General features: G+C 37.1%; 3 protein-coding genes across 9 annotated transcripts; 2 read left to right on the forward strand and 1 right to left on the reverse strand.

The window, feature by feature from the left end:
- Positions 1-374: 374 nt before the first annotated feature.
- Positions 375-6,963, forward strand: LOC120005393 (probable ADP-ribosylation factor GTPase-activating protein AGD11). 7 transcript variants are annotated; one of them, XM_038855008.1, is made up of 11 exons: positions 375-688; positions 765-819; positions 922-1,133; positions 1,936-2,010; positions 2,896-2,980; positions 3,857-3,932; positions 4,829-4,992; positions 5,078-5,315; positions 5,672-5,788; positions 5,921-6,016; positions 6,512-6,963. In XM_038855008.1, the coding sequence occupies exons 3-11, from the start codon at positions 1,085-1,087 to the stop codon at positions 6,791-6,793; spliced, it is 1,182 nt and encodes a 393-aa protein (XP_038710936.1). In that variant the 5' UTR covers positions 375-688; positions 765-819; positions 922-1,084; the 3' UTR covers positions 6,794-6,963. The 7 variants fall into 7 exon arrangements, with proteins under 7 accessions (XP_038710936.1, XP_038710938.1, XP_038710937.1 ...); XM_038855010.1 differs by having other exon boundaries at positions 1,018-1,133; XM_038855009.1 differs by having other exon boundaries at positions 375-642.
- Positions 6,964-8,094: 1,131 nt separating this feature from the next.
- On the reverse strand, positions 8,095-9,548 carry LOC120005395 (uncharacterized protein At5g39865-like). Its single transcript, XM_038855015.1, has one exon. The coding sequence runs from the start codon at positions 9,237-9,239 to the stop codon at positions 8,454-8,456; it is 786 nt and encodes a 261-aa protein (XP_038710943.1). The 5' UTR covers positions 9,240-9,548; the 3' UTR covers positions 8,095-8,453.
- A 955-nt stretch (positions 9,549-10,503) lies between these two features.
- LOC120006319 (flowering time control protein FY) lies at positions 10,504-21,661 on the forward strand. The gene is made up of 18 exons (XM_038856330.1): positions 10,504-10,872; positions 11,073-11,164; positions 11,895-11,963; positions 12,086-12,190; positions 12,872-12,967; positions 13,145-13,227; positions 13,326-13,397; positions 13,470-13,567; positions 14,743-14,802; positions 14,879-14,939; positions 15,022-15,109; positions 15,252-15,315; positions 15,837-15,915; positions 16,926-17,015; positions 17,751-17,839; positions 18,135-18,646; positions 19,248-19,499; positions 21,322-21,661. Exons 1-18 carry the CDS (start codon positions 10,659-10,661, stop codon positions 21,397-21,399), a joined length of 2,202 nt encoding a protein of 733 aa, XP_038712258.1. The 5' UTR covers positions 10,504-10,658; the 3' UTR covers positions 21,400-21,661.
- Positions 21,662-22,661: the final 1,000 nt, after the last annotated feature.

Consider the following 22,661-nt stretch of genomic DNA (forward strand, 5'->3'; position numbering starts at 1 on the left):
TCGATAGTGAGTGGAACGTCTATGCCCATCGAATCGAAGACCATGTTCACGCCACAACCAAAGAACTAATAACACAATCGCATATGAATCATATGACCATCATTTTTAATACCAAAATGACTAGAGTCGACTTTCAAAGATAGAATCGATAGGGAGTGGAACGTCTATGCCCATCGAATCGAAGACCATGTCCACGCCACAACCAAATAACTAATAACACATTCGCATATGAATCATATGATATGATTTATCGAAATAAATGGGCAAGAAAGTTGAATTCAAAAAATTGAAAAATGGAAAAAAAATAAATTATTATGGGCATGTCTAAAACGTGTTAATAGCGTGTGGAAAGAGAGCTCTCTCTCTATCTGGTTCAGGAATTTGGAGCCAAACTGCCAGAAGAATGGTGCTCATCCCCTGAAATCCGTCTTCCCCACGTTTGACTTTGCTGGTGGCATTCGCATTTTCTTCCTGGAAAATTAATCACAATTTTTTTAAAAAATTCTAAAATATTTTTTTGGATCAAACCCACTACCTTTTGCTTGTGATATTTTCCTTTGTTTCGTCCCCAAGATAAATCCAAACATACAATTTGTCGTTATTGGGCAAATTATCCATTATTCGTTTCCTCTACCCGTTCAGGTGAAACTGCCCATGATTCCGCAATTTGACTTTGCTTTCCATTTTAGTAAGAACCATTTTGAATTTCAATTCCGAGGAAATCAATGCGGGTGTCGACGTGATTGATTTTATCTTTGATGCAGAGAGAGAAGCGGCGGTTCAAAAGGCCCTTTTTTTGGCATAGACAGACATCAATATGTGAGTGTCTTTCTGATTTTAAGTTTTGATTCTTTTTTATTGCAAATTAATGTTGTTTACCTGTTATGATTTTTTGAACTGTTGGTTATGGTTTATGGGTAGGTGGTTATTTAAATATGTTTTAATGCTTGCGGAGGAGGAGTTGATACATGGCAATTCACAGACAGTATCAGTTAGATTCTTGATTTTTTTTGCTAGATTGAGGAGATGATGGCTATTCACAGACAATAGCATAGAAGATTCATGAATTTGGTGCTATTGAAGGATGGAGATGTCTACCCAGCAAGTGAATTCTGACCCCAACAATGTATCTGGTAATATTTTTCTTCCTGTTAATTTCAAAGATTCTGCTAGAATCATATTTTTCGTCGTCCTTGTTAGTTAGGTTTCTGTAAAAAAGTTTACATACAAAAAATGAATGGTTGGTTCAGGGGATGGAGAAACAATGGAAACTTCTTGACATATGGTTATAGTATCTGCTTCTTTAGGGGCTGAGAAAAACAAATTAAAATATAACAATATGGAAGTTGCATGTAATGATGTCTTGGAATCCTGAAATCCACCGTTATCTTTTAGTTGTTGATCAATATCTCCTCAAACATCTGTTGCTTGTTAAAGTAGAAATGCATTCTTTACCATAGCAAATAATGGACACGAATTTGTTCATATATTTATTGTGAATTAATTTCCTTGAGAAATATCATGATTGATTTGTTTGAGATAGCTCAATGGTGATACAATTGTTATCAATGTTTTTTTTATAATAACGATAAACTATTAGCTAGTTAAATAAGGTGATTGCCGCACATTCCATCATCTCTGTCAGTTCATTATTAAATATGGACCATCTTCTTGACTAGTCAACCTTGTTTTGTATATATAGCATCTCTTGATGGTTCTTGTGCATTTGGGTCTCATTCAAAAGAAATATGAATTATCTATTACTGCTTACATGATTAATGGTTTTGTTAACATTTAGGTAGTGAATGTTGTATCTTTATCAGGCTAAAGTTCAATTTCTCATGTAAAATTTACTTGAAATGATTGAACTTGTTAATTTCCAACACCAAGATAGAATAGGGGTGTGATAATTTGCTATATATGTTAAATTTGTAGGATCAGGAGGTTGCCTTTATGATCTATTATATTCAGAGACACCAAATTGGAAAGTGGATTGTCAGAAAATTTCTGGTATAATGAGCTGTAATCTTCACTTTCTCCTTAAAAACTTTATTTGTACATTGGCCTGCCACAGGGAAGTTGATTGTGTCATTTCACCAGAATCAAATAGTAAATCCGAAATAGCAATTGAAAAAGATTATGCCCGAACAAAATGCAGTGCCAATGTATCGATATCAATCTATTTACAGATGAATTTTTCACTCAGGCTGCAATTGATACGTGATGACAGTAAATATATCTTATGGAAGGTTCATGAAAACCCAGTAGTGTGTGTATTCATCATCTTCTCCAGTTATTTAATGTCTTATTTACCTACCAGTCTTGATTGTTGAGGGAAACCATAGTGATTAGGTTATTAGTGGAGTGTGGGTCTTGGCTACGTTGGATGTCCTTAGATTCTTAAGTGTATTTGTCCTTAGAAGGCACTAAACTGTGCTCTATTCCCAATCTTTTTGATAATACAATAATATACTTACATTATGCAAATTGGATCTGTCTTCATCAGAAATCTCTTTGTTTTTGTATGCCTTGAAAAATTAATTTGGTTAATTTTACAATTTTATTCTCACTCCACTGGAAAATCTTCACACCTTTTACTTAATGCAAATTGCTTGTGCAGTCTGTCAATGCTGTATTGTACAGTTAAGAATACCTTGAGTTTTGTCTTGTCATCTGATTGCCCATTGCTTGCTTCCTGATTCTTCTTCATAGTATGATTGATGATTTCTGCATCATAGTGTTTGAACTCTTACGGTATATTATAACTTACTGGTGCTTGTCAATGTATTCTCATATCGTAAGTATATTCTGCTTCTAAACTCCGCATTTATTTTGGTGAAGCATTTTGTGGCACTTGGCAGCGTTAAGCTAAATCCGGTTATTTTTCCTAATCAGGCCCACGAGGAAGATTAGAGAATCTTTTGCATCATTCAGGGAATAGTGTTTGTGCAGATTGTGGATCTCCAGATCCAAAATGGGTGTAAGTACCTTAGTTGGATTTGAATGGCTGTTGATAGTTATTAAAAAATACAGTGAACTTCATGAACAAAAATAATACTAAGTTAATAGGAGGCCTAGATGCTATAGTTTCTCATGCCATTTAACAATACGCGAGTGTAATATTTTCTTCTGCTTTTGTTGTTTCTTATGCTTGAGTTCGCCTGTGGGTTGTAAGCATATACATTTGGCAATGATACCCTTGGGTTAATATAAGGGATTTTAATCAACGTCCTCAGAAGTTGATTGAAATACTTTCCATAGCAGGTGGAAAGTTTTCAATTAGTAGCTAGTTGGCGAGAAGACCTACCTTCCTGCTTCTTAATTAAGGGAGACAAAGAAGATGTTCAATTCAGCTCTGTTAGAAGTTCCTTGTACTTAAACTCCCCCCGCCCCCCCCCCCCCCCCCCCCCCCCCGCGTTCAATATCAGCTTTTTTGGATGGTTGGCTAATTGCGCTTAAGCAATGGTCTACTGGGCTTAGTTCCAATTTGTTTGCAAGTTTGTCTTTCTCTTCTTTGTAAAGTCTGTTAGGGTTGCACCCCCTTGGTGCCAGTAATAAATTTTTCTCTTAAAAAAAAAACTTCTAGTAAGCCTGTTATTCTGCAATTTTCCGTAGAGGTTTAGTTTACTTGTACATTTTTATTCTCACAGCCATTACCTCTTTTTTTTTATTTGGGTGCATTGCTTTCCTGCTAGCTTAACTATTTCACCTATATTATGATTATATGAAGGCATCAATTATCTTGCCCATGGTGCAACCATAGTGGTAATGCTAGTCCTTCTTTTCCATGTGTATCTCTTGTTAATTTCAGTTATATGCAAGCACTTTAACAGTATCATCATTTGGTACATTTCAGATCTTTAAGCCTCGGAGTATTTATTTGTATCAAGTGCTCTGGTGTTCATAGAAGTCTAGGGGTTCATATATCAAAGGTATGATTCTAATACTATATTTAGATTCTTTTTTATTGATTGATTTGTGGTGGTGCTCCTCTTCAAATTACAGAATATCATCTGCAACCATGGATAATTCAGATTTAATTGAAGGAGAAATTCTCTAAATAAGGAAATAAGAACAGAAATATGAGGGGTTCAAGACATGAGCATGAAAATAGGGAAAAAAAACTGATGAAATAAAGTTAATAAAACCCTCATTGCTCTGGAGTGTCTTCTGGTCTTATGTTGCATTCTCTTTGCAGTATGAACTGTGAAGAAGTTAGCAATAACGTTCTAGAGCAATTGGCAGCGGTATGGTAATCTACTATGAAATGGGGCAGAGGAAAGTAGTGTCGCAGGAATTCCATCTAGAAATTTCTTCTCGCTCAGTATCGTGACCCAAAAATTTCCCCATTGTAGTATTTTGTTTGGCAAATTTTCCTGCTTCAGCCACTCTCATGGAGAATATACATAATCGGGGCATGATCATATGAATCACATTGTAATTATAAAAGTTTCTTCGAGGGAGACCCAGGTAGACAACGTCATTATAGATTGAATAAAACATCTATAAAAATTTGGTTTAGAGTGCTATGCATGCTAGGCAAGCTTAAAGGCCATCAATGCTTGATGTTGATGGAAATTTCTGCCATAGAAGGAAAAAAGAAATAGTAACAAGATGCTAGTTTGATTAGTAAGGTGGAGAAAGTCATTAGATGATTGAAATTTTGTATATCAAATAACTTCCTGGTCATCAGTGTCCAGGTCGTTTTCAAATTGATCTAAATCAAAATTTTCATTTCTTTTTGTCCATCATAGGTGTGCTGGTCTCTCCACCCCCCTTCCGTCACTATTTTGTTAGTGGATGCTCTAACTTGATGCAATCATGACAGGTTTTATCTGTTAAGCTCGATGAGTGGACAGATGAACAAGTAGATGCTTTGATGGATTTGGGTGGCAATATGGTGGCAAACAAAAAGTACGAAGCTTATGTTCCAGATGAAGTCAGAAAGCCCAAACCAGATTCTTCTGCAGAGGAGCGCACTGATTTCATTAGGTACTTTCGGTACCAACACTTCTAATGCATTCCTAGAAGAGACCCACACTGTTCTAAATCATGATATTACTTTTTGAACGGTCAGGAGAAAATATGAGCAGCTAGAATTTTTGAACCACCCTCAAGAAAGTATGACCTGCCCCTTTCCAGCTCCTCATAAAAGAGCAACATCCTTGAGTGGTAGTTCATCAAGCTCTAACTCTTATCAAGATAAGAGACGCTATGATAAACAACCAACCAGAAATCGCATTGGGCAGGCATTTCGTAACAGCTGGGGAAGAAAAGATGCCGAGCACAAGAACACCAAGAAGAGCAATTCGTCGGTATTCATTTCTGTTCATCTAATGCTCAATTCATCTGCCTTCTAAGGATTACAATATTACTAAGAAAGTTTGTTACCGAATTGACTTTTTGATATATTTTGTCAAAATCACAAAATTTTAAAATATTGCCAAGTACATTTGCAAGAGTGAATCCATTTACCTTTCTCTCAAGATAAAGATGCTTCTATGGGATAAATAAATATGTTTACGGGCATCGTGGGTGTGGGTATGTGGATTCTCGACCCAAATACAAGTTAGATCCAATACAATATAATGAACTGTAAAATAGTGTGATGCAACTTAGCTATTCAGTTTGATGTCACTGAACCTCGTTGCTTTCAACATGCTGTTTATAGGCAGGTATGGTTGAATTTATTGGATATGTTAAGGTCAATGTGGTCAAAGGCACCAACCTTGCAGTTCGAGATGTGATGAGCAGCGATCCATATGTCATTCTTGCACTGGGTGATCAAGTAACTTTCTTTCCCTTGTGAACTCTTAGGCATCATCTTTTTATATTTGCCTAAAATAAATTATTTTTTTTCTTATTTGAACTTGACTTTTAATTATCTCAGTGATAAAATACTAAATGATTATTGTTGCAGTCAGTGAAGACACGAGTCATAAAGAATAACTTGAATCCTGTCTGGAATGAAAGTCTAATGTTGTCGATTCCGGAACATATTCCCCCTCTAAAAATAGTAAGTTCAATTCTTTTCTTCTTCTTCTTCTTTTCTGTTATCTTTTGCTAATCTACAGGCGAACATAGGCGTGGACTAGTGAGAGAGTTGCAAGGGTGCAACCTAGAGATCACAAATTTAATCCTGAAAACAGTCTCTCCACATACTATGTGGAGTAATGTCTACGTACATTTTTTTTACCCAGTCTACTGCGAAAGCCTTGTGCACGGATGTTATTTACCTTTATCTTTTAATAATCTAGTAAGTCCAGTTCTTTGTGAGCATTTTATTTAGTTTTATGTGACTGAAGCAAAAGTTAAAACACATTTGGTCCAATGTAAGCCTACTTCTGCAAAATGTGAAAAGCATGCTTTACTTTTTCGGTTGTAGCACATTTAAGTTGCATTTTCTTTTGAAGTCTTGATTGGAGCTTCCTATATATCCTTAAATGCCAAATTAATTTTGATTTTTGGATGATGATTGTTATGTTAAGACTTCACTTTGTGGTCTATGCAGCTTGTTTACGATAAGGATAAATTCTCGACCGATGACTTTATGGGGGAGGCTGAGATTGACGTTCAACCCCTTGTTGCAGCTGCCAGAGCTTATGAGAGATCCGATATCAACGAGTCGATGCAACTAGGGAAGTGGATAGCAAGCAAGGATAACACACTAGTTAAAGATGGTATAATTACCCTACAAGATGGGACTGTGAAACAAGAGATCAGTCTTAGGCTACAAAATGTTGAAAGGGGAGTGCTAGATATTGAGCTTGAATGTGTTGCTATTACTCAATAACTGTTTAGCTTAGAGAGCTTGTGAAAAGATAACTAATTGAACATGATGTTATGGTGGTTAAAAAATACCATATCAAGTATCAACCACATACAGGAACCTCTTGCCCTGTCACTTTGAACTTTCATTGCGTCAAGACTTTTTTTATAGCATTTGATATTATTCTTCCTCTGTCTCTTTTTCTTCTTCTTCCATGACAGTCTATGCAAAATACGTCTGTATTTTGATTAGTTAATGAATGGAAAATCATCTCATTTACTGATACATTTAGCCAGTAAAAGCTGTGATTTTTGGATTTGATCATCAGCGATTTGTAAATACACTTTTCTGGTCAAATTGACAACTAATGGGACATGTTTCTGAAAATGGTAGAGATCAACTTCATTTTGCACGCAATGGTAATGACAATGGCAGTCTCTAGTCACTGAACAGAGTGAGGTTCTGGCGTATATTCTCAATTACAATTCAAGGAGGTTGTGATGTCCTAAAATTGGCATAGTTAGCAAACTTTTGAGGCAAAACATTCCAAAGAGACAGCTTATCCCATTGTCCTTTGCATCCTGACCCAACTGTTGCAACAAGAACAGGTACCGATGAGGAATCAAAACTGTATCAGAAAACAACAGCTCACCATACATGCATTTGCACTAAATCAGACTTCCATCATTCAATCAAAAGAAAATAATGAATGTAACAGGACGTAAACCCTCTTTTGATATCAAAAAAGTTATAAAAGAGAGAAAGAAGTTATGTGAAGCACCTTTGAATTCCTAAAAGCCATCAAATGAAATTGACATGCCAAAATCACTCAAAGCTCCAACAACGACAACTCGTCTCTCATATGCTGAGAACGATGTCCCAACCATTGAATATACATTCAGACTAAAAGATCAAACACACAACTTATCCTCCCTAAAAGTTCATTCCATGACATTCAGGCAGCATTATGCTCCATAAAAAAGTCCTGTCAACGAGACCAAATAGAAAATAAGGACCTGAGTACTTCCGCTCTATACACTAGCAGGATTCTGATTTTACTCAGGAAAAAACACCCATTTTGAATTCCTCCAGCATAAAATGAACATTCAGCAAAAGAACTACTCCCTAAATGATGGTAAACTTCAGCTCCCAAGCTCACAAACAGACCAAATATCAGAAGAGTTTCCAAGTTTTAAATCAGGACAATCAAAGTCAACCATCTAAACATTTGAACATCACCAAATGAAAGAAAAAAAAAACACAAATTAATCAACTAATCAAGAAAATTATGCTTTAGCCACCAAAAGGAATTCAAGAACAGGAAGTTAGTTCATTAGACAAACTCCATTCTCATCATCAAGCATAAATTGCAATATATGCAAGTCATTTGCATTAAAAGTATCACTAGATATTTACATTCTAAGAAGAGAGAAACAATCTCCCTTTAAGGACATACAACAAGAATAACCAAACCATTTTGGCTTCCTGATGGCATGCACTATTATTTTTCATGAACAACCTTCATTAAACCAACAGAGCATCAGTTCCCTCACTAATGCATGAACAATCACAAAATAAACCCCATGAACTTTTGAATTCCAAAAGTTCTTAACGATATTGATGAATTATGGTTATGAAAAACCAGTAAATCTGATTACCACACACCAGAAGTGAGCGTTTGAGATCAATGGCAGCAATCCGGGCACCTGCTCAAGCCATTTTCATTGCACTCCAAACACCTCTTCAGCACCCCTTCAGCTTCATCAAACACCTTCCTACTTCCACTGCAATTCCCACATGGCACGAACCTTACATCCCCACAAGCTTCACACACAAACCCAGGTTTCTTCACCGGGAACCCTTCGAGAGTTTTGGCCAATTCACCAGTGTCAAACATTTGTTTTATCGCATCAGCACCACCCACATGCTTACCCCTAATAAACACTTGTGGCAAACTCGCATTTTTTTCTCCCAAAACACACTGCAGCTCCAATCTGTAAGCTGAATCCATTGAAATATCGCGCTCATCAACCCAAACCCTAAACCCTTTGAAGATCATCATCACAGCATAGCAATCCTCATAAGTCCTTCTTATTCCCCTTAAACTGGTCAAATACACCACAATTCGATCCTCAGTACCCGGTAATTTAATTGATGAACGATTATTGAAGTTAGCTGATATAGAACTGACTGGTCCCATCGATTTAAATGACTTTAGCTTCGGTTGTGATTGAACTTGCAATTCATTTGATTCATCTTTCGCGGATTTTGGGGAATCAAATAAAGTGGCAAGTTTTTTGACCTTACCTTTAACAGATTCATACGAGTTGTAGAATTTGGAGATGGAAACAGCCCGTTCGAGAGGCGATGGCTGCGGTTTCGGTGTCGAGTGCATGGTGAGAGATCGGTTGAAGAAGGAGGAGATTTTGAACTTGGTCCCCAATTCCGACTTATTCCCTGATCCTGCCATCGACCCAGATCGTAAACTTCACAAACAATCAAATAATCAAGCGTTTCTTCGGTGGTTCCGATCAACCAATACAGAGAAATTCACAATCTTGATTTTTTCCGATTTGGGGCAAGAAATGACCAGAAGGCGAAATTTCGAGAATATCTTGGTTTTGTCGTTAACAACAAAGCTGGAGAAGAACAGCTAAAAAGGATACGATCCTGATCGGCTTTTTAGGTCGGTGTTGTGGTTGTTTCTGTTGGATAAAATGTGGAGGAGCTGGCTTTGGAGGCGTGGATAGGAAGTCAAGAAGTTTTGACAGTTTATAGAGAGAAAAACTGACAAAAGGACTTCCTTTTTTTTTTTGGTTTGAAGAAGATGCCAAAACTCACCTCCCACGCCGCCACGCGGTTTGGCCTTTTTGAATTCTTTGTTAAAATACCAAATACATATATACATGTATACATGTTGATGTATATGTGTCGATGAATATACATATACATACAATATATATATATAGAGGCCTGTTGTTCACGCTGGTTATTGTATATAAAACTATCTATCTTGGTCAACAATTTCATTCTTTTTTTTTCCCCCTAAAGGGTGAGTAAGGGCCGGGCCTCAATCTCACGCTCTAACTTCCAAGGAAGGGACATTGTGATGCCCCTATATTGGTCTTTCTTGCTCATTTGTTTGGGACCCATGATCCTTTAACCACAATGGTACACATTTAATGTTGCATACTTTTGTGCCAAAAATACGAAAAAAAATGATCCAACAAAATTGCGCCGTTGTGACATACGACATTTCTCTTCTCACTCATACCCCACTTTACATGTTTCTCAATTTTTTGTTGGCCTAAACGTCATTGCAGTTGTTGGTTTGTCCTTGCATGCAAAGTTGCTGTCATTCAACCAACGACTGATTTGCAACAATTTCATTCCTTAGAGCAATTGCAGTGTTTTTTTTTTTGTTGGGGCATGGATGTGTTTTTTTTAGATTTTGTTGAGCCATGAATCAAATGGATGCTATAACAATGCACCTATTTTTGTTGGGCCAGGCATGAAACATGGTCTTTGATTGCTCTAATGTTGACATGCTTTATTGACATTTGGGCCCGCCCTTAGAGAAAGAAACAAGTACACAACAATCATAAATTCACAATTGCGTGCCCACGTCCTCCTTGAAAGAGGAAAGACTTGGGCCGTGCCTCATTTGTTGGGCCTCATCTCACAAGCCCAAATAATATGGTTAACGCAACGTCTATATCCGAACTGCAGTAAAAAAACGGTGCTCTGAACTAAAGCTTCTTGTCAAGTCTTTCCCCCTCAGCTCGAAATTAGGGGTTTAGGGTTTTTAATCACCCCCCTCTGCCCTACAATTGGGGCTTCTCGATTTCGCCTCTCGTTCTCGAATTGAGATTCTGAGGGTGTTACAATCATGTACGCTGATCCTCAACAGCAACAGCAGCAGCAGCAGCAGCAGCAGCAGCAAATGCCGCAGCCACAGCCACTGCTGCAGCAGCAACCGATGGGTGCGGACTTTCCAAGGGGACCAGCACCGCCACCTCCGCCAATGATGAGACAACCCTCCGCTTCTTCTACTAATATTAACCCGGAATTTCAGCATCCTTCCGCCCCTGCTCCTTACGACGGTATTGTTGAAATTCATTGGTAACATAATAATTGGGATTTGATCTAAGGGTCGTTATCTTGTTTGATCATCCTTATGACTAAGCCTAAAGATCAAGTGGTTGTTGTTAACCATTCCCTCATGATGAGTTTTTCTTCTTGTTTGGATTAAGTGGTTGTTGTTAACCATTCCCTTTCCATTCATTAATTGTTGTTGTAGTAGCTCATGGAGACAATTTCGCCGCAAAAAGAATGAGAAAGCTCACACAAAGGAGGGCAGTTGATTATACCAGCCCCATTGTGAAATATGTACAGGTAATCCATTCTTGTAGGATACTTAGTTTTCACATGCCATCAAGGCTGCAATCACTATCCAATTTTTCATAAGAAATTGATGCAGAAGCCTTAAATGCTAATATATTAGCACAACAAAGCTTTGGTAACCGTCACTAATCAAATGCCTACAGCGAGGTGGTAATTTTCTGTTTGAGTTCACCTCTTTCAAAAAGCAGTGATTAACTGAAAGAGCTTCTTTTCAACAGTAACTAGGAGAGGGAATCAACATAAGAAACTAGGCTCTTAATGGCTATTGGCTCCAAATCTTCCTGAAATGGGAGGAGACGAGATGGAATGAAGTTTCATAAGTGTGGAATAAATGAAGGGATATTTCAAAAGTGCTATGTAAAGGGGTTTTGGTGATATTGGCAACTGATGCCCTTAGTTAGACATAATTCCTCATCAATTTCTCATACTCTTAGTCTTACTTTGCGGAAAAAATCATTACTCACCACCATCACTTAAAACAAGCTTTGTACTATTTGCAAAAGCAAACTGTCGATCTCCCAATTCAATGGAATGTGTCTATGTGGAAATGTTATGAAATAAGGTGTAATGCCTAAAATAAGGTGTAATGTCTATGGAAGCCTTTAAATACTGAAAATTCCTGTTGATACTACCCACTTAGGACACGCAAATTGCTCTCTTACTATTTTCTGTTTGAAGTTTAAACTTCAACAACTTGTGATTTTTATTAATCTTTGTGTAGGCTCGTATGTGGCAGAGAGATTCAAGAGACAGGACAGTATTGCAGCCTACCCAGGCAGCAGCAATTGATGTCAGTGAGCATTACATATCTGTTTTTTCTTTTAATATGCAACACGGTTGAGTGGACTAATTGGTATAAACATCACTTTTACACCCTTGATAAGAAACATTTTCATTTATACTCTCGTGCAGATGCTGCCAACTGCTGCCTACTCAGATAACCCATCCACAAGCTTTGCTGCAAAATTCGTGCACACATCTTTAAACAAAAACCGCTGTTCAATTAATCGAGTTTTGGTAAGTAAGATTTGTATCGTGTCTGCTGAATGTTTTTGGTTTTCAATGCCTTATCTTTTGTTGCATGATCAGTGATTAACATATCATCTCAAAGTATTTGACATGGGAATCAAGTTTGGCTGTTTAGGAGAAAAGGGTTCGTATTCAATGATATGAGGATTGAGTATTCAATGATATGATAAAGCAGTTGTATGCATTTGTGTCTTTTGGATTTCAGTTTTTTCGTGTGTGGGGTTAAATTATAGTTTCATCCATAGTGTCTCCTGAAAAATGGGAATGAGTAATCAGTAAACAAACCGTTATGTGGCTAAAAAACTTAATGGAATTAATTCTCATATTACCTTAGATTTATGTGGTGTTAATATTAGAGTTCAGACTGGTGGACATAATTTTTTTTAAAGAACATTTTTTCACACAGAAATTTTTGCGGCTAATATACGGTAGAATTTGGCAAAACCATATAAGCGATAGTCTTTTATGATCAGTATGTCCTCTTCCATTGCTTATGAGTTTATAGCTGAAAAGTGTTTCATGGTTTGCTCTCATAGTCTCATTATGATTTTTTGTGGTATGTGGAGTGCCTTGCTAGAGCTTTTAGTTGAATTTTTTTTTTCCAAGTCTTGATCTTGTGTTACTTAGTGTTTCTGAATCTGATATGGGTGACCTCTTTGATGTTTTCAGTGGACTCCTACTGGTAGACGTCTTATCACAGGCTCCCAAAGTGGAGAATTTACTCTTTGGAATGGACAATCATTTAATTTTGAAATGATTCTTCAGGTATTGTGTATTTATTGAGCTGTTCCTTATTCTTTCCTTTGTATGCCAAAGAAGTTTTTTTTTTTCCTAGAGCACCAAGAGGGTGCCACTCATATATGTTGTGTGTGCCACCCTAATTTATCAGGAATTTATTTTATTTCTTGACTTTTATTGCAACTTTCTTTTTGTTCCTTCTAGGCTCATGATCAAGCAATCAGGTCTATGGTATGGAGTCATAATGACAACTGGATGGTTTCTGGTGATGATGGGGGTGCAATAAAGTAAAAACAATATTGAATACATCTTGTTCTTTTCATGTTTGTTTCGTATTTATATAAGTACATCTAACATTGATGCAAATATGTTGAGCCAACTCTAGGTATTGGCAGAACAACATGAATAATGTTAAGGCCAATAAATCAGCTCATAAGGAATCAGTCCGTGACTTAAGGTAGATCTTTATTTTATTATTTACTCTCATCGCATTTATTCATGAGATTCTTATAATATCATTTTATTACAGCTTCTGTAGGACAGACTTGAAGTTCTGTTCATGCTCTGATGATACTACGGTTAAAGTTTGGGACTTTGCTCGTTGCCAAGAAGAGCGGTCACTAACTGGTAATGTGCTTTGACTACTCATCTGGGATGAGATTAAGTTTGTTCTCCCTCAAGCGTATGTGATTCTTGTGACCATTATTGTTTTTGACAAGATTATTGTGGCTATTAATATCCTTCTGAATTCTTGGATCTGTCCTTGTCCATTTGATCTCTCGCAATACAGAATGCCTCTTTGTTAATTTTGATTTAAATATTCAGTTATAAAGTGATGTCTCTTTGCTAATTTCTCTTATGGTGTCATGTAGCCGACACCAAATAGTTCGTGGTAAAGGTGTTAATGATGATAAATGACACCTCTTTATTTGTCCTATGCATGTCAGTCATCCATTATATGCTCTTAGGTTTCAGTTCCTATATGGTAGTTTCCACCAATCTATATCGTGTCTATTAAGGAATTACTTCTCTGTTAAGGCTTTGTTGGGGCAACAAACATTGGTTTCTGGTACATGGAACTTGTAGATGATTGGGTACTGTGGGGACACTTTTATTGACATGTTTATTTTCTTTTTCTTGCTAGAAAAACCAAAAAATTGCAGGAAGAGGCTTCTTTTATGAGATTTTTAGTATTCTATTTGTAACTGAACAATGAAAATCACTGGTTGCATTCAATAAGCGGGAGTACTTTCAACAAATTTTGATCAATTATTGCACTCCTTTCGAAAGAAACTTTAGATGTGTAATTACCAAACATAATTCTCACAGTAACTCATGGAAACAGCTTTAGGAAACAGCCTCTTTAAGCAGCTGCTCATAAGCAGCAATGCCAAACTTGGTATTAATTGAGATCCCTAGCCGAATGTTCGGTTAGGACATCTCCATGATTGTGCATTCTTGTTGTCCCATTTCTACTCTAATGCTTCTGGCCTCATGTTTTGAAGCATTTATTCACTCTTTTCAGCAAGCAGAAATTTCAGGTTTGATATTTCGCTTTTCTAATTCATGCTATATATGCTTTGGCAATATGCTCTAATGCATGCAATATATGCTTTGGCAATATGTTCTTTTTCATGCAATATGTACTTTGATAATATGACTATATTATTCGTAAGCAAATCCAACTTTATTTTTCTACAAGTTTTAGAATTTTGGATACTTAAGTACAAGTTTATTCCCTTTATGTACTTGTGAAGTGCGCGTGAAGTAACCTATTTTGTGCGTGGTTTGAACTCAGGCAGGCCATGGTTGGGATGTGAAGAGTGTTGATTGGCACCCAACTAAGTCTCTGCTGGTTTCAGGTTTGCTAACGCTCTGTCTGCTCCCCCTGCTCCGATCTTTATTAAGTTTTCATTTCCATTTCTTTGGACTTGTTAGGTGGGAAAGACAACCTTGTGAAACTCTGGGATGCTAGATCTGGGAGAGAACTTTCATCCTTGTGAGTATAATTTCACAATGGTTTAAACTCAAAATCTAGTTAAAATTTATTTCTTAGGAGCAATCTTGTATGTCATTTGCAGTCATGGCCACAAGAACACAGTGCTCTGCGTTAAATGGAACGAAAATGGTAACTGGGTGCTAACTGCTTCAAAGGATCAAATCATCAAGGTGGACACCTTTGTTAAACCTATGTAGCTGTCATTTAATTTTTTGAGTTCTTGATGTTTGGTTTGTGTTCTTGTTTTCATTATTTTGTCATATTCATATTTCTCCTTGGGATGGTCATGTAACTACTGCCCCAAACTTGCAGCTTTATGACATAAGGGCTATGAAGGAGCTTGAATCCTTCCGTGGGCACCGGAAAGATGTGACTGGTAAGTGTGTTGGATGGCTTATTTGGGAAACATAATGTGAATCAGCCATGCATAAACTGCCTACCTGTGCACAATAGGATCTTCTGGATATGCTAGTTATAAGTTTGCTTTTTGCATAAAGTTGATCATGGCCAAATGCTCAGAACTAATAAAATGATGCTGTCTTTACTAAACTAGTGATTTAGGTGATTTTACAATATCCACGTAACTGCGGCGAATAGCTTAGAGTTCCCAAAATAGAAAAAAGTTATACGCTTCTTGTTTTCTAATTACACTTGTCATCAGCGTAGATATGATTGATAGTCATTCAGCATCTCTAGTATTTGGATTCAGCCTTGCCTGTTAGTTGCTGGTTTATATTTTGTCTGAAATTTTTTCTGGTTCCCTCTATTTTTCCTTTGTTTAATTAATTTTGGGTGTAGATTACATTCACTAGCCGCCTCATTGCATTTGCTAACTTTTGTTCTGGTAAAGTTTTTGAAGTGATAAATATAACATCTATTCATTTTGCAATGTGATAGCATTGGCATGGCATCCGTTCCATGAAGAATACTTTGTCAGTGGGAGTTTCGATGGGTCCATTTTCCATTGGCTTGTTGGGTAAGTTTTATTCCAGATATAGAACATCGTTTATGAGTTCTCTTATTTTAAAACCCTCCAGTTTCTGTTACACCTTATGAAGTGATCAATACTTAGGTGAACTTTTGAGCAATAACTGGTGAATAGTCTTGTTTGGTTCCTTTGCAATATGAGTAACTTATTTGATTATGTTTCTCTCTCTCTATTATATGTGTGTGTGTGTGTGTGTGTGTGTGTGTGTGTGTGAAGGTAAACAACTCCGTGCATATGGGTTCCGCAATTGACGGGATGTACGTAGGCCTTACCCCCGGTCCCCCACATAAAATATAAATATATATGGTTGGACCGTTGGAGTTGTAATTCTTGCTTTCCAAGAAGTATAATCTCATCCATTGACTTTATTGCACAAAATTGGAAATTTATATTCCATGGATTGAAGTAATCTGCTGAATGGGGTGTTTACTATGGTATGGTTGGGCATGAAAAGTGGAGATTTCAGAGAAATAAACTTACCTATTTCTGTTTCTTCTTCTTTCTTTTTTTGTCGTTTTGTTCCAAGTGCTAAAGAGGGATGAGCTTGAGAGAGCCTGTTCCATAGCTTTCTGGAAGCACCAAAAATTGGCTTCCATCATTTATTTTTGCAGTTTGTGGGACGATATAGGGACTAAGGTTTGTTGTGGGATGACAGTGGGGCCTTTGTGTATTGCTTTGAGTTGCTGTGAGCAGGAACCAGTTAATATGACAGGGCTGGTCTGAAGATTCGGTTGGGAGGATGGCATTTGAAAAATTGCTTTACAGAATTCTGAATTACAAGTACAGAAGGCACAGATCTCTAGGCTACTTTGTGGAGAGATGAGGAGGGGTTGGAGGAATAGCTGAAGCAAAGCACTATTTTTGAGTGTGTGCGTGAGATACACATAGATCCCCTTAGTCTTTGATAATGGAATTTTGCCTCGGTTTTGTTTGTTCCTTATAATTGCATTGTTGTTACCATATTTTTCATGAGCCCTAAGGATTTCTCTTATGAACAGGCATGAAACTCCCCAGGTTGACACCACTGGTGCCCATGATAACAGCGTGTGGGATCTTGCATGGCATCCTACTGGATATCTTCTTTGCAGGTAGGCAACATATCCTTCATGACATTCTTGTGTCGTTTTGGTGGTTTCCTGTTTAACTAATCCTTACAAACATCTCTATTGAAGTACATACCTATTTGTTTCAATTTATATGAATTTTGGTTTCCTGTTTTTTATCACAGTAGAGATGTTGCTTTTAGCTCATTAACTCGTTGTTTTAGAATATTGTTTGAATAGATACTAAGACTCATTTCTATGCATTTTTAATTATGTACTTGCCGACCCCAGAATTGTTTGAAATTAAGGCTTTGATGATGATGATGATGTGTAATTCATGTACTTCTTGAAAACCATCCAAAAGATGGCTAATAGCAGTTCTATCAGTTTGTACTCTCAAATACATCTCTAAGATCTCTGTGATGTATGATTGAGGTAAAACAAATGTGCCCTTCTTCTTTTTTCCCCTTCCTCCTAGTTAATAAGTTCTTAAGCCATGATATAGCAATGGTGTTTTGTGCTGCATTTTGTACTTCTTTTGCATCCATCTGAACTAATCTTTTTTGTTGATTGGTTGATTTATTTAATTTTTTAAATTTCTTTACCTTCTGAATTATTGCCTATGTATTCTTTTCTTGATTTTGATTTGGTCTTGAAAGCCATACCAGAAAATAAGTTATCCGGTGGTTAATCAAAATGTCTTCTTATCCAACTTTGGTGCGTGTGTATGAGTGAGATTTTCTTCCATGACTAAATTTTATGCGTTTTTGCATTTTGCAGTGGTAGCAATGATCACACGACAAAGTTTTGGTGCAGAAATAGGCCAGGAGACACTGTGCGTGACAAATTTAACATGGCTCAGAACCAAGGTTGTTAATATTCTTCTTTTTCTGGACCTCTATTCTTGTATTAATCGTATAAGTATTTTCAGATCTTTCAGATTCTTGTATCATGCCTTTAATCTCTATGATGGTAGTACAAATTTTTGACCCAAATACTTTTGACTGGTATCTCAAGGTTTCATGGAAAATTCAGATGAACTAATTTCATGGAAAGTTTTGATGTTTTCCCCCCGCCGCTGCCTCCTCATCTCTCCTGTGACTTGCATGTGTATATCTAATTCTGTTTGGAGGTCTATTATCAATATCCTCTGCTCTGTATCAGGTTATGGTGAGCAAAACCCTGCAGCTGCTGGTCGTCTCTTGGGTAATTTTGCTGTTCCTGAAACTCCAACAACTCCAGGACCATTTGCTGGGGGATTAACTCGAAATGATGGAACCATTCCTGGTGTTGGAGTTGCAATGCCACTGTCCTCTCTTGATGCATCAGCTCAAGGGGAGCAGAAGCAGCCTTTTCCAATGTCAATGCATCTAGGAGCTCCTCCTCTCCCTCCTGGTCCCCATCCCTCTCTTCTTACTGGCAATTCACAGCAAGGATATCAGCAAAATCCACAGCACATTCCGCAACATCACCACCAGACACTTCAGCAGCAAATGCATCCCATGTCAATACCTCCTCCGAATATGCAGCAACTGCAGCGTCCTTCCAATGTACCATTAATCCCTCATCATCTATCTCGCCCCCCACCTCAGATGCCCCAGCTCGGTATGCCTTCACCAATGCCAGGATCAATGCCTGTGCCTTCATCACATCCACTGCAAATGCCTGGACCAATGGTATGTAGTAAATGCTACATTTATTTATTAATTTCTGCCTCTGGTTATCAGTTTTAAAATGAGCATGTTTTCCACTTGACACCTAGTTTGTACCTTGAAGATATAGAAGATATCCTCTTTGGTGGTTCATTTGACTCACTTAACAACTAGTTTGGCTGCCTTTCTCTTAGTTTTATGGCTAACAGAAAGCTGCACTATGGGGGAGTCCTGTTGAATTTCAGGTTGTGTTATTTTGACCAACTTAATATTCCTAGATTACTGCCGCTGCTTACAATTATGAACAAACAATACACTCTAGTTCTTTGTTATTTTATTTTTCTGGAGAAAGAACATTTATATCTCCCCTGGAATAGAGGATGTGAAAGGAATAGGAGGTGGTGCTTGACCTTTAACAGGGTTTGTGATCTCCTAATATTCAGACTGTTGTTATTGTTAGTATCTTGGAACAATTAACCCAAATGAGATTTCCTACTTATTTTAATTATCAAAATTGTTCACGATACTATTCTTCGAAGTTATTATGAGGAATTCATTTTGGAATATGCAGCCAAACTACACACCTTTAATCTTTCGTGTTTATTTTAATTTTTTATTGGTTTAGGGGATGCAAGGTTCGATGAATCAGATGGTTCCTCAAATGCCACAAGGCCATTTTATGGGCATGAATCCAATGCATTCTGGATCCTTATCCACAAGTGGAGCTCCTCCTCCAGTTGGAGGCTTCCCTAATAGCATGCCAAATATTCAAGGCCCGTCAAATCCAAGTGGAGCTCAAATTTATCCACAGGGTGGCCCTTACAATCGACCCCAAGCTGGACAGATGCCAATGATTCCAGGTTTTAATCCATTCCAGGTAAGATGGCGATGACAATAATTTGTTGTATAAAATTATTCACTGTCCAAGTGTTTTAAAAAATCTGTGGTCTGTGTGTATCAAATTCCTATTTCTTAGTGGCACTGTTTCATTTGTCCAAATTTCTTCATTTGTATTTGATTACATCGTCTATACTACTGTAGTTGCTGGTTGAATTCACAAAGTTTTTTGAGACTTGACAAGTTTATAAGTTTATACATTGATGCGATAAGACAATTCCTCATATTTGCATTTCATTTAGGTAGTAACTATGGTTAGGTTGATACTTTATTTAGTTGATAGTAAGGCAGAAAGCTTTCCCCGCAGCACCCCTCTTTCTTTAAGGCTACATTTGGGTGGTGAGCAATAGAAGGGATGGAGGCCGTTTTCCGATACATCTTTATGTCATCCAAATCCTTACTTCCAAGTAAATTTACATTTATTTTAACTTCTCTTTTAGGAAAATCATGAAAAGATCTTCAATCAAAAAGATTGTCAAGGATCTGTTGTGTTCCCTGTTAAGATTAATTAACACAAAAGATAAGACTGACATTTTACTTTGGCTGTTTTAACAGTTAAAGGGGGAAAAAAGTTGTTCCATGGAGGTTAAACATAAAGCAAAGCAAAGTCCCCCTGAGAAAACTGAAAGGGTTTCAACAGCTAAATCAATAGTCCAAGAAATGGAAACTGTCATTGGCCAAAACTCCCATAAATGGCCGTCCCCTCATTGCTGATTATTTCCAATCACAGAGTTAATTTTATTCCAAAGGAAGATGAAATGGATCTTCTTAAGACCTTGTTGGTTGTCAAGTTATTAAATGCTTATCCGAATATGCTTCGTGCAGTTTTCCTTGAAAGTTTTTAAGGTTCGCTTCAATCATCATCATCTTCATCAAGCGTTTATCCCCAACCATTTGGGATTGGCTACATGAACCCTTAATTGAAAATTAGTTGAAGTCCACTACGTGGATTATGCTCGACCATTTGTTCCCATCTTAAGTTTCACTCTCAGTTATCCTTATGGATTCTATGTCTGTCCTTATTACTTCCATCCAATTTTTTTTCAGTTGCCTTCTTCTCCTTTTAGTATCTTCTACTTGAATTTTGTTTGTGCTGTAAATGTGCACTTGAATGATTTTCTCGCATCTTATCTTTATCAACTGCGCCTACCCTAGACGTAAATCATGTAATAGTCTCTTTCGTCATCGTATTCTTCATTGTATTGCAGCGCATCCAATGAAACTTTCCCAATTTTGCGTCGATTCATTTTTTAAGCATGTTTTCCTGTTATCACTACACTCGGGTTGCTTTGCACTGCGTCACAAGTAGGTGGCCCCCAACCAACTATTTTCTCTGTTGGTTTTCTGTTCATAAAGTTCAATATAGTTTTAGATTGGCTGCCAGCCTACTGCGGCGACGGTTTGTCCAAATGCACCTCTTACTATTTCCTTTCTGATTTGATTATTGTGGTTTTCCTGCAATATGAGAAGAATGGAAATAGAAATGATGAAAAAAAAAGCTTTGTGGTATTCTGCTTAATTATTTGATACAAAAATTTGTTATGTTTCAGTTTTTCAATCTGGTTCGTAGGTGATAGTACTACTAGAGAGGTGTTGGTTGATGACATCGTTCCCGTTATGTAAATTAGATGTGTATTTTATTGTGTATGGCATTTGTAACTTAAGTAGAATGGAATTTATGAGAAAAACTTCAACAGCTCACAGCATTGTGCAGGGTTCCTGCTGAGCATAATACATTAGTTGTGAATTGTGGAAGAGTTAATAACTGACATGTTTTACATTTTTACTTTTGGTTGTTGCAGTCTGGAAATCAATCTGGCATGGCTCCCCCTCCACCACCACCACCAGGACCTCCCCCGCATTCGCAAACTCCTCAATAGCCCATTCTTATGCCAGAGAGGATAATCTTGTAGGACTGTGGCAGGCTGTATCTTCTTCTACATTTTCACATTCTCATCTTGTAACAATGATTTCTACCATCCTCTTTTATTCTCGTTTTGTTTTGTGCGAATATTTACCCTCGTGGCCATATTTTGTTTGGCCTATCGACAGAGATTAAATTATCAAACTAGAAAGAGAGATTCAAGAAGTTTAATGTAGTCAATGGCAGTGGCATAATGATATTGTTGGTGAATAGCAGCATGTTAGACATCTTCCAGGCATGAGTTCTGGATTGTATGTGTTATGGAACAGCATATGCAATTCCTTAACGGTTCCCAGATCACTGTGCTTGTGCATGTTGCCATCACTTGTTACAACAAACAGGAGAAGGCAAGAACAAAGTGGAAGTTTACTTTGTCTAGGGTTTACTTTGTTACAACTTACAGTATTTTACTTTGTTTTTATTTTTTTAACAAATCATTACGTAAGTGTTTTTTTTTTTTTAAAATGGGAGGGGGGATTCGATCCCTGGTCACTTGAGTGATACACGTTATCCTTACCATTCAAACTAGTGACTAGGGCTCTAGGGCTCGGGTGTATCATTACAGAAGTTAAGAGTGTCGTAAGTACATACCATGGTGTGAAAATGATGACCGACTATGTAATATGTTTGAGATATTGAAATAAATTAAACTCATAATAATTATTTCAACACAAATATATATAGTTTTTAGTACATTCAAATGAACCTTATACTTATAGAGATGAAGGAAATGAGTTGCCACCTTGTTGACCCTCAATGGAACGAACAATTTCATCAGCTATAGCAAAGCACAAACAGAGCCACTCAGTAAAAGACTCCCAAACCTTCTTAACTGCCCAAAATACAAGGCCTGACCTCATCGCCATCAATTTATACAAATTCTTCTGCTTCTGCTTCTATTCCTTTGTGCTTCTCAAGATTGAATCTCTCAATACACAACACAAGAATAATAAATTATATAAGGATTCAATTTTACTTCAAATATTTTCCTTATGTGGTGTTTTTCCTTAGTTTTTATTTAGTTTCTATATGTAAGGAAACCAAATTATTCTTTTGACTAGTTGATTATGGATATCTCTTTACTTATAAGTAGTATTTGCCAATTTTAACAAAATATTGGAGAGTGGTCATTCAATGTATACATTGACTTTCCCACATGTTTATACTTGTGATTCTTGTGAAGATAGGGCAGTCAATATTTTGCAATTTTCGCAGCAT

Source organism: Tripterygium wilfordii, chromosome 9 (genome assembly GCF_013401445.1).
Source record: "Tripterygium wilfordii isolate XIE 37 chromosome 9, ASM1340144v1, whole genome shotgun sequence".
Taxonomy (NCBI): Eukaryota; Viridiplantae; Streptophyta; class Magnoliopsida; order Celastrales; family Celastraceae; genus Tripterygium; species Tripterygium wilfordii.

Bases quoted from the DNA above. Each gene is read 5' to 3' on its own strand.
- LOC120005393 (XM_038855007.1), top strand. From the start codon at position 1,085: ATGGAGATGTCTACCCAGCAAGTGAATTCTGACCCCAACAATGTATCT. The intron at 4,993-5,077 runs GTACTTTCGGTA...TTGAACGGTCAG, and splicing joins GAGCGCACTGATTTCATTAG to GAGAAAATATGAGCAGCTAG. The intron at 5,789-5,920 runs GTAACTTTCTTT...TTATTGTTGCAG, and splicing joins TTCTTGCACTGGGTGATCAA to TCAGTGAAGACACGAGTCAT.
- LOC120006319 (XM_038856330.1), top strand. From the start codon at position 10,659: ATGTACGCTGATCCTCAACAGCAACAGCAGCAGCAGCAGCAGCAGCAG. The intron at 10,873-11,072 runs GTATTGTTGAAA...TTGTTGTAGTAG, and splicing joins CGCCCCTGCTCCTTACGACG to CTCATGGAGACAATTTCGCC. The intron at 11,964-12,085 runs GTCAGTGAGCAT...ACTCTCGTGCAG, and splicing joins CCCAGGCAGCAGCAATTGAT to ATGCTGCCAACTGCTGCCTA.
- LOC120005395 (XM_038855015.1), bottom strand. From the start codon at position 9,239: ATGGCAGGATCAGGGAATAAGTCGGAATTGGGGACCAAGTTCAAAATC.